Raw genomic sequence first — 10,634 nt, 5'->3', positions numbered from 1 at the left:
AGATTGCAGCAATTCAGTCACATCTTCAGGCTCCACTTCTAATTCTAATTCTCTTGCTATTTCCACCACATCTGCATTTACTTCCTCCACTGAAGTCTTGAACCCCTCAAAGTCATCCATGAGGGTTGGAATCAACTTCTTCCAAACTTCCAAAAATGGCGCCAATACACTTGCTCGACGCAGGGTTGCCACAAACCTTCAATTTGTAAAAAACGCAATATCTGCGAAGCGCAATAAAGTGAAGTGCAATAAAACGAGGTATGCCTGTACCTGCACTCGTCACAGAGCTGTCCATGTAAAAAAATGGTACTTTTATGCAACTGTTGGGACAGAAAACATTTGTAATCTGCTGCTTTGGAAACACTGTTCCTGGGGTAGTGGGGGATGATGCCTTAAAATTACTCTTAATCAAGAATGTGAAATGTTACTTCCTTTGCCTTGTTTTACACTGCAAGTTTTCTGTAGTCATTTCACAAAATAAATGTTTTATGTCACATATTGGTTTAGCATTAAATTTTAGGTGACACTGTGCCTTTAAAACACCGGGGTTGAAAATGTTTAAGGTCAACTAATGAAGGCAGTGATATAGAACAAAGCAATATAGCTTGTTTTGTCACCGCCCTGCTAATGTTTGGTCAGACATTAAAGGCTCTAATATTTCCACTTCCTGCCTCTCCACCATTGTCTTGAAACCATCAACAGGATTTTCCTCAGTCGTTTCTGAGAGTAAGCAATCAAATAACCACAGTGATCATTCTACTTTAAAAACGAAGAAGACACCTTGGAAACCATGTACAAAACTTGTGAACAAGAGGCAGGCCCATTGCTGTTCAGCTTCAAAGAATATTTGCTGGTAAAATGGATGCATAACTACCTGGCCACAAACTACTTATCTAGCCTCCAGATCAGGGGCAGGCAATTATTTCAGGTGGAGGGCTGCTTACTGAGTTTTGGCAAGCCATTGAGGGCCTCATGACAGGCAGCCAGGGGCAGATTAATATTAATTTTCTAAATTTTTTAGGGGCCCTGCAGCCTGGATAGAATGGCCTGGCGGGCCGTATCCGGCCTATGGGCCGCATTTTGCCCACCCCTGCTTCAGATACTCTAAGTAGAGCCACCCAACATTGCTGTTATCTCCACTTTCATACTTTTTTGATCTTTTCAACCTCAGGCCAGAGACAACCTTCTGGGTTTGTTTCCATCTTCTGAAGGTGGATGCATGTGTCCTAATATCCACTGGAAGTGGACTCTCCCATTCCCCTCTTCCAATGCAGTCACTGCCAGAAAATATCACAATGCTGCCCTTTCCACAGGGCCTAGTCTCAGAACATGCCCAGGCTACAGGTGTCAAACTTATGTGCTACACAAAACAAAATGCTCACTGTCTCTCCCACCCACAGTGATATTTTGCTTACTGTTAGGATATGGCTGTGTTATCAAATACCTATATGCAAAAAGTATCACTGTAAAGCTAAAACATTGTGTCTAATATCCACAACAGGTCAGTCTTAAATCCGAACCTGTCTGGTTGTCCTGTGCGCTACACTACTATCACACTAGGGAAAAAAAGATAAATGTTGTGCCTGATTTTTCCTCCCATGTAACCTAACCATTCCTGTTTCACTGCTTATGCTCAATCACTCTTGACCCAAATATTCAAGGGATACTTTTATCACTCAAAAGCAGTCCATGTTAACCTAAATTTTAGGTTGTTAGAATTACAATTTACAAAAATAAGTCCAATTACAATGGCATCAGTTGTACACAGGCTTCTGTAGTTCATAACAGCTTGACAGAAAAAAAAGTTTATTAGGAACCCAAAGTACAGCTGACTGCTATTTCTAGCAGTTAGAAGGTCAGAAAAAATGCAGAAGTAGCAAAATCAGTCAGCTGAAAAGCCTGTCATTTCCCCCTGCACAAGTTTCCTCAGCTTTTGAAAATGCAGTGGCAAATTTAATGCTTAAGGTTTCCTTTTGCTGCTACAACTTGTCCAACAGGAGAAAAGTGTAGGAAACCCATGAGTGGGAAGGGGAGAAGAAACAAAACTGACACAGCATTCTATTCCATTTATTCACTAGCAAAAAGAGGCAGGGAGAAAGGAGCTGAATATCCAGAACTTCTCACGGAGCACACCTACACAAGATGATTAATGCACAGTAGACTAATTCTACTGCACATTAGAGCACCATGGCAAAAAGCATGCTAATGTGCCAATGCACAGTAGAATTAGTCTACTGCACATGAAGCATCACAAAAAGATTGTGCTCCATTGCTACTGTCCATTAGCGTCAGCTCTTGTGCATTTATGTATTATTACCTCATATTAGAGGTACTAAACTTAATGCACAGTAGCAATGGCACATTAATGGACATGTAGACACACCCTGTGGTTTGAAAACTAGTACAACTGAAAAAGGAAACTTTGTTTTAAAACTTCTCATGCAAAAAGCAAACCTATAGTCAACAAAACTATTCTGGGCGAGAAAGTTTTCAGCCGGCTCCAATACTGAGTCACCAAGAAAACTTTTAGAAGTTTTAACCTCACACTGTCCCTTTATTTGTGTATATTCTGAAACTGAATCTTCCCTTAATACATACAAATCTATCTAGAACCACTGCCACTCTTCTCCTTCCAAAATAAATAATCTTACCTCAGGGAAGTTTTAAAAAACCTTTTTCACATAATGCTCTCCTTTTGTATAGAAATTTAAAAAAAAACCCAATTTGCTGATGCTACATGAATTGCAGACACTACAGCAGGATAATTATTCAAGTGGTTTCCTCCGTGTGTAATTTACTATTTGGACGTAAACTGAAATGTCAAATGAGTGGCTTAAATTGATTTATTTTTATCTAATTTTTTCAGTCACTTGTCTCTCAGTGGACATGTCTACACATGCATATTAATGCACTGCAATAAACTGTGGTGCTTATCGCACCAGAGTTTATTGCTTCCAGGCACACATTTACAAGTGCACTTAAGACTGCAGCATGTTGAGCCAGGTCGGAGCAGTCCCAGCTGGCACGGAACCCAGCGGAGGGTGCAGGGAAATCAGCCTGCCAGCCCAGGGCTGCTCCAGTCTGGTTCAGCGTGCTGTGGAGGGGCTGGCTGGGGCAGGAGGGTGCTCCAGTGCAGGACTAGCAAGCAGGCAGCCCCCACAATGAAGCACCCTCATGCTGTAGCCAGCCAGGGCAGCATCTACACATGCAGTGCTATGGAGTTTTTTACTCCACAGCTGGAGAAATACAAGTACTACCCTGCTGCAGAGTAAATTAGTTTACTCCAGCCTAATAGAGGCACATATGTAGATATGTGACATCTACTGTGCAGCTAATTAGTCAACTGTGCAATAAGTGTCTTGTGTAGATGTGCTCAGTGAGTGTTAAAAAAACTTGACTGGATTTAAACAAGTATGAGAACATTTATGATCTAATACTGACCATAACTTTCTAGCAAGTATAAATAAAGATCTTGATCAGAATTTATCCTATTAGTTGTGGCTAAATCCATGTTCTCTATAATGTCTGAACACCAAAAATGCATCCAAAGAAGACCAACCAGTGAATGGAGACAATTGTGAAGTACGAAAAAGTGCATCTAGAATGCAGGTAGAGCCTGGCTATTCTGCAGTACTTGAAACAAACAAACAAACAAACAACTCCCCAGTACATGTACTAGATGCAATACAAAACTTCTCTTTTTACCCCATGAAAGGCATTAAATCATATCCATTATGTAACTGCTACTTACCACATACACTGACAAGTGTCCACTCATATGGTCCTCTGTGTTCCTGTTTAAAGCAGGATTGCTGACAGTTGACAAATAATGAACAACTTTAACCTGGCCCATTTTTCAGGCAAAATTCTTTAATAGTTTCCATTAAAAAAGATGTCATACATTCTAGCTGCCAAAGAGCCAAGGCATATAGTTGAGAATAATAAAAAATTTGATTTCAGCTTCACACGTTAAAAGAGTTTCAAAATAACTTCCAGTTAATTTTTTCTTGTTTAAAACATGGAAATTCCAAGGCACTTGAAATACACAACTAGCCGATGCAACTGCTATAACTGGAGGAACACTTCTTGTAGTCCAAAGCATTGTCACTTGCATCAATTTCGAAGAGGAAAAATGATGATTAAGCAGTAGCCTTGTATTTACAAGTGACACAATTGTTAAGTTTCACTTCTATAATCACAGTAATTAATTACTGAAGTACACACCAGCTTGAGTTTCCAGTAAATGCCACAATACATTCTCTCCCGCCTGAACAAAAATGTAGATAGACAGTGAAAGTGTTGAAAAGCTTGAGTGGTTCATCCTTAATTCTTGTTCGCTTATGAACTATAGCAGGGCCTATTTAATGAAATAGCACATTAGCACAGCATTACGTTCTACAGTTTATTTTATATATGTCTGACAACGTTACCAACAGAAAAGGATGAGCTATCTTTATTATCCCTTCGCTCCTTTCCACCTTTACCACTTGGCTTCTGGTGAGCAACTTTTACCAGAGGACAAAATAATTAGAAGTACAGAAGCTGTACACGTAAGTAGAATTTCTTCAGGGTTATGTCAGGTTTTTGTTGCTTTCTTTTTGTTTTGTTGAGGTTTTTTTTTTTTTTTGTGTGTGATTTGGGGGTATTTGGGGAGCTGGTTTTTTTGGCTTTTTTAGCTTTGTTTTTGGCACACTGCAGAGCAGACTTTTGTAGAGATTTACTACCACAAATGCTTCTTCCTGCTCCCCTCACTTTCTTGGCTGTAATTAAAAATCCAGACTGCAATTTGCATTGGACTGCAGATGGAGAAGGGAAGACCTCCCAAAAAGGAGTGGAGCTCTGAAGTGCAGCTGTCTTCTGAAGTCTCAACTTTGTGAACAGAAGGTTCATAGTCTCTGTTTCTTACATTCACAAAGGGTGGAACTGTTTACTTCAGCAACAGACCTTTGATTGCTTTTGACTCCTGTTAACCATACAGGAATGAATACAACCCTGAGAGAGAGAGACAGACTCAAACCCAACTCAACTCTATCCTTTCTTGTAGATCAACAAAAATAGTTTACCGTGTCCCAATTATAGGGCCAACAACTTACACCTTTGGTTCCCCACAATCTTTACCTTAAAGATCCTCCTTTCATTAGGAAAGGAGAAGAACAGAAACTATATTCCACATTAGTTTTTACTGCAGAATTGCTTGGTCCACATGAGAATAAAGTATGAAAGGGAAGTTCTTAGTTGTGCTGTCTGAAATAGCTGTGTTGGCAAGAGTGAGGACAGACCACAGCCACACTGTTGATGCTCCAACCACAAAAAAAAACCTCACTCATTATTAGCATCCCAAAGGTCGAGTCAGATTGCTGATAGCACTAATAGTTAATGAAATGACATGTTCTTTATGACTCCCTGCATTATTTTTACAACACACATTTACACCTTGGCAAGCACAAGGTATTAAGAAGAAACACCCCACAGAGTAGCAGAGCATGTTAGCAGGTCACCCTGATGTGGAAGCAACAGTGCACAGCAACTCTGTGGGCAAAACCATTTCTATGGAAGTAAAGAAATGTCTTGCCAAAAAATGGCTTGTGCAAATTCTGCTCCTGCTGCTTACTACACATCTGACTTCCCTTCCTGAGAATTAATAAAAATGGACTACAGAGCATTAAAAATAAGTCATGTTAAGAGTCGTACAGCCAACTGTTATTCTGTTTCTTCATGTCCCCTTACAAGAATCAAGTGAATGCCAAGAAGATTTATAACCCCCAGCTAAGTAGAGAAAATGAAGTAACCCCACTAAGATACGTTTTTCAAATTCTTAAAACGTCCTTTATGTTATAAAGTACTGTACGTTACTTAGGAGACTGTGGAGCGAAGAAGGGTCTTATTACATGTTGAGCTGGTCACTAGAGGGCTGGTGAGCAGGGGCCTGCCTAGGAGCTACAGCTGTGAGTTGCCACTGCAGGGCTGGTGAACCAGGACAGGCTTCCATCCCTGCTGGCAGGGGGGAGATGGGCTGGGGGGAGGCAGGAAAATGAAGCTGGGAGGCAGAGTTAATGGACTGCAGCTGGGTAATGAAAATGGGAGGTGGAAAGGAAATGAGGGCGGGGGAAGGGTGGTGAAATGAAGTCAGCCAGGGAAGGATAAAATCAAAAAATAAAAAAAAATTAAATGAAGAGGAAGTAAATTAAAGAAGGTCTTATGTTTTAATACAATGGGATTTGGGATTGGGTTCTAGGGGGTGCTGAAGTGCTTCTGGGGGTGGCTGGGAAGTGGGAGAGGTGAGGAAAGGCATTTTTAGGGGAGCTACTGTCCCTGTCCTGGGAAGGAAACTGCAGCTCATGGTGACCCAATCACACTCCCTGCCTTGTTCCTCCCTATGCCCTGTAAACCCCACACCTGGATCCCTTCATGCCCTGCAACCTGGCTAGCTGGCAAGTGCTCTGCAAGCTTGCACCCCTGGGCAGAAGAGTTCAGGGGGAAGAAAGTTTGACCACATGGGGGGGAGGGGAGGCAATGCATCCTGTGATCCTGGAGGGCTGTAACTTGGGTAGCTCACCTGTAGGGAGTGGCCACACATTAAGGGAACATGAGCTGGTTGACATGGATGAGAGAGAAGCCTGCCCTAAGAGTGGCATAGCTTTAAGCCGCTTAAAGCGTGCTTAAAACTAGTTTGAGGTGTTCATGTGTGGACAATCCAGAGGTTAAGAGCTCCAGGAGCTGCCTGAAATTAACATGCAACAAGGCCCTAATGTTTAGTAATGCTACCAAGCCCACTTCTGACAGACGGCACTCTCAGTTAAACAAATCCTATTGAAAATATGAACTGAATGAATAAACACTTAATGGCTTCGCTGCCAATGGCTGGTCTGTGTATTCTATCAGATATTCAGGATAAATCTGGTACTTCTCAAAGATGACAAAGATAGATGGGTTACTCATGCTATTCACACAGCTATCATAGTAACTGTTTTGACCACTTTTGGGGGGAGGAAGACGATAGGAAGAGTTACCACAGGTGAACTCCCCCACCAGCACCCGTGCCAGAAACATTGTCTTGACGTTGTGCTCACTCTTGCTATAGTTATCAGAGTAAGATGCATCCCTTGCAAAGTAGCTTCCTGCAACAGACACACAAGCAAAGGTGTAGTTAGTTAAGATTGATGCCCTGTTGCAAGACAAGCACTAGAAATTCAAATGGGGGAGGGGGGGCACACAAATAACAGCAAAATGTTTACTGGTAAGAAATTTGCAGACAGCCTTTTCAAGGCACTCAAATGTGGTGTACATCTTTTCTGATACAATCATCAACTAGGATCACAACTTGATCTTTCACCACACAGGAAGGACAGTAACAACAGAGCATGTTTCCATTCTCATTCCATAAGAGCATACTTTTTTGCCCATGTATCTCCACCTCCTCATCTCACCACTCACTCTCTACTGTGAGTAACCTTTTAGAGATTTAAAACAGAAACCTTTTGTTTCCACAATGTTCTAATATGCAAAACAACCGATGGCAGAGAGGGGGGAGGGCGAGCTCTGATCAGCTACATTACTTGTTTTAAAAAAACTATAGTCTATTTTGTTCCACTTCATGTGGTAGTTTCTTGCATTAAAAAGTAAAAAGGAGTAAGGCATGAGAGATCATTTCCAGCGAGGGGAGAAATATTTAGGGCCAGCTGCTTTCAAAGCATCAGACACAAGGCACATTATCATTTTCTCTTGTGGCTCAGGAAAGACAGGCTGCATGTGGTGTTGACATGGGAAGTGATGGCTTCCTTAATGAATGCTGAGTAATCTGTGGTTTGCACTGGGCTCAACCCTACCCAAAGGACAAATGGCAATGCAAGAGTTTTTTCCATGCTCTTCCTAACTCCTCTCACTTCCATACTTCTCAACAGCACAACATGCTCTCTCTCAAGCAACTGTTCAGTGACCTCCCAAATAGTGCAGCCAAGAGATGTCAAAGATATGGCTTGTGGGCCCGATTCAACCTGTAGTGCAGCATGCACTGGCCCCACCCCTGTGTGCTGCATGAAACAGGCAAAACCTGTCTGGCATGGGCTGCACACAGTGCAAGGCTGGTCTGGGGCACATGCTGCATGTGGTACCCACTCTGGACTGACCCGATATGCTGGATCCAGGGTCAGTCTGTATCAGACCCGCTGACTGGCCGTACATGCCAGTTCTAGTGAACACAGCTGGTCCAGCATGGGCATCACATGCAGTGCATGTCCTAGACTGGCTCCACGTGCTGTGCTTAGCATGTGCTCCAGATTGGCCGCACACACTGCACACAAAAGCAGTGCATGCTGCATACAGTACACAGGCCTGGAGCCTGCACGCATGCTGCAAACAGCACACAGCCAGTCCACGGCTTATGCTACATGCAGTGCCTCCACCAGCACAGGGTTGGTTTGTGGGCCCAATCCATCTCACAAACTAAACCCAGTTCCCTAATTCAGCCCATGGGCCAAATAAGTTTTATACCTCTGGTATAGAGGGAAGAGTGCCAATGCTGCACCCAGAAGATACTGACCAGTTTATTTTCAGATGCTGTCTTGTGTGTCATGCAAAATGACTGTTCTGAGTGCTCCCCAACCCCCTGCCCATCCATACACTGTTCTCCACAGCTAATTTGTGGAAGGGTGGCAGCAGCTCAAGCAACAGGAAGCTTTCCCTGTAACACTTAACTCAGGTGAGTGTCTTTTTCCCCTGACATCCTCGAGTTCACATTTTTGCTGTAGCTACTGTTTTTCTGAAGGAAGTTTTCTTCAAGCCAAGGTTAACAGAAGAATAAACTTGGGACTTACCTTTGCCATAGACTGTACCGTTAAGGCCACAGACCCTCCAGTCAAAGTTCTGCTGACATATGGCATCAACGTACTGTTTACTGGTCCCATGAAATAAGAGCTTCTCGGCCACAGCTTTCCCTGCGTTCCTTTTGTGCATTTGTTCTTTCTGCCTGTAACAAGCAGCACTGTCATGGTGCTATAGTGGAAAGTCAGATTATTCTAGCCAAGCAGGTTCCACTAAGTTCAGAGGCTGTTTGTGCCCACTGATGCAAAGCAATCAAGTGTTGTTAAAAAGTTTAATATACTTTATTTTATTAAGCAACTATCCACATGAATGTTTTCAAAAGGCTCGTACTCAGATTTACCCATCTATGACTGCCATTCCATCCAGTACCTCCCAAGCATTTAAGAATAGAATTGATTTCCTCATATGCAAGTCTGAAGGAGAAATAGCTAGATTTTTTTTAAATGCGTCTGATCACGTATATCTATTATTGAAGGAAATGCCATAAAAATGAGTTGCATTTTGCTTTGAGCTCCTGGAGGCTGGTGGTCATTCTAATTGGGGCTCAGTTCCCATGCAAGTAATGGCATTTTAACTTGCACATCTCTGTTATTGCTTCAGTGCTTCATAATTCCTGTGGAATGCAGCTATCATGGGACACCAAGGCTACAGGGAGAGGCGGTCTCTGTCAGGAACTAGGCAACAGCCCAAAGGCCTCTGAATATCAGAACACTTCCATCTTGCCTGCTTCAGCCAACTGCTCTTCATTTAGATACTGACTGCAGCAAGGCAGTTAAACTGAGCAGTCCAGCAAATTAAAAAATGCAGACATATTTAGCTGCATAATTGCATTGTATGTAGGAATTAGTCATAACAGCAAAGAAAAAAATCCACTACACAAAACCTACTAGGGCAGTATTTTGTACATACCATTGATACAATTCCCAGAGAGATGGGTTCTGGATTCTCTGGATGCACAAAATGGCAGTTTTGGGCATTGTGCGCTGAAAGTCTGTCTGGATTTTTTTGTATTCCTCCGAAGAACTTAGAAGTTTGATAAGCTGTAAGAAAAATGTAAGAACAAACCTTACATCTTTCACAGAACCACAACGCAACAAGTGGCTGAGGCACATAAAGTGTTTCTTTTGTACGATATCAGAGACTGCAGACTTTTTACTTAGAAAATCTATTTTCCTCTGAAACTCTGCCTAACCCATGCCAGAAGTCACTGCATCAACCAGAAAGAACCTCTCCTGCAGCAAGGCACAGAACTGTTTTATTTTTCAGGCCACAAGCACACACAGGGCCGTCCCTAGGGGGGCACAAATCAGAGCAACCACTCCGGGCCCCGCACTTTGGGGGGCCCCATGGACAGTGCCGTACAGGCCTCGCTGCATGCCGCTGGTTCTGCGCTCCGGCTGCTTGCCACCTGCCCTCCCTCCACTCCAGCCGCTCACCAGCTCCCAGCCTCACACAGGTTGCTATGCCCTGGGCCCCGCACACTCCTTGGGACGGCTGTGCGTGCACACAAGTTAGCCTGAGATAAACAAGGGTGGAGATTTATAGAGAATCAGCTACTTTGCAGTAACTGCTGTATACACAGTCTCACCCCACCATAAATAAAAGCTAACCTGCAGCAGCCCGGCGCTCTTCTGTAGGAATAAGATCTCATGGGTTAGTTTTCATTTTCTAGAAGGCAGATGATGTACTGTGATTCTGCAGCCTTGTTTACCTGTTGTAATATGTGTGCCCATGCCCTTAAATCTCCACAGAACATGCATTATAGCAGTGGTTCACAACCTTTTTTGTACCAGGACCAATTTGTGTCCTGACCC

General features: G+C 42.9%; 1 protein-coding gene across 1 annotated transcript in view; it reads right to left on the bottom strand.

The window, feature by feature from the left end:
- Positions 1-6,148: 6,148 nt before the first annotated feature.
- The window catches only part of LOC109296411 (poly [ADP-ribose] polymerase 12-like), a gene marked incomplete at its 5' end in the record, with an annotated part of 34,460 nt that continues 29,974 nt past the window's right edge, over positions 6,149-10,634 (bottom strand). The window contains 3 exons of the mRNA XM_019515825.1: positions 6,149-7,118; positions 8,814-8,965; positions 9,730-9,860. Coding sequence (XP_019371370.1) covers positions 6,808-7,118; positions 8,814-8,965; positions 9,730-9,860 — 594 coding nt within the window. The remainder of the gene's footprint in view (positions 7,119-8,813; positions 8,966-9,729; positions 9,861-10,634) is intronic.

This window comes from Gavialis gangeticus, unplaced genomic scaffold, assembly GCF_001723915.1.
Source record: "Gavialis gangeticus isolate Ggan-Ray unplaced genomic scaffold, GavGan_comp1, whole genome shotgun sequence".
Classification (NCBI taxonomy): Eukaryota; Metazoa; Chordata; order Crocodylia; family Gavialidae; genus Gavialis; species Gavialis gangeticus.
This window is presented reverse-complemented; position numbering and strand designations above follow the sequence as displayed.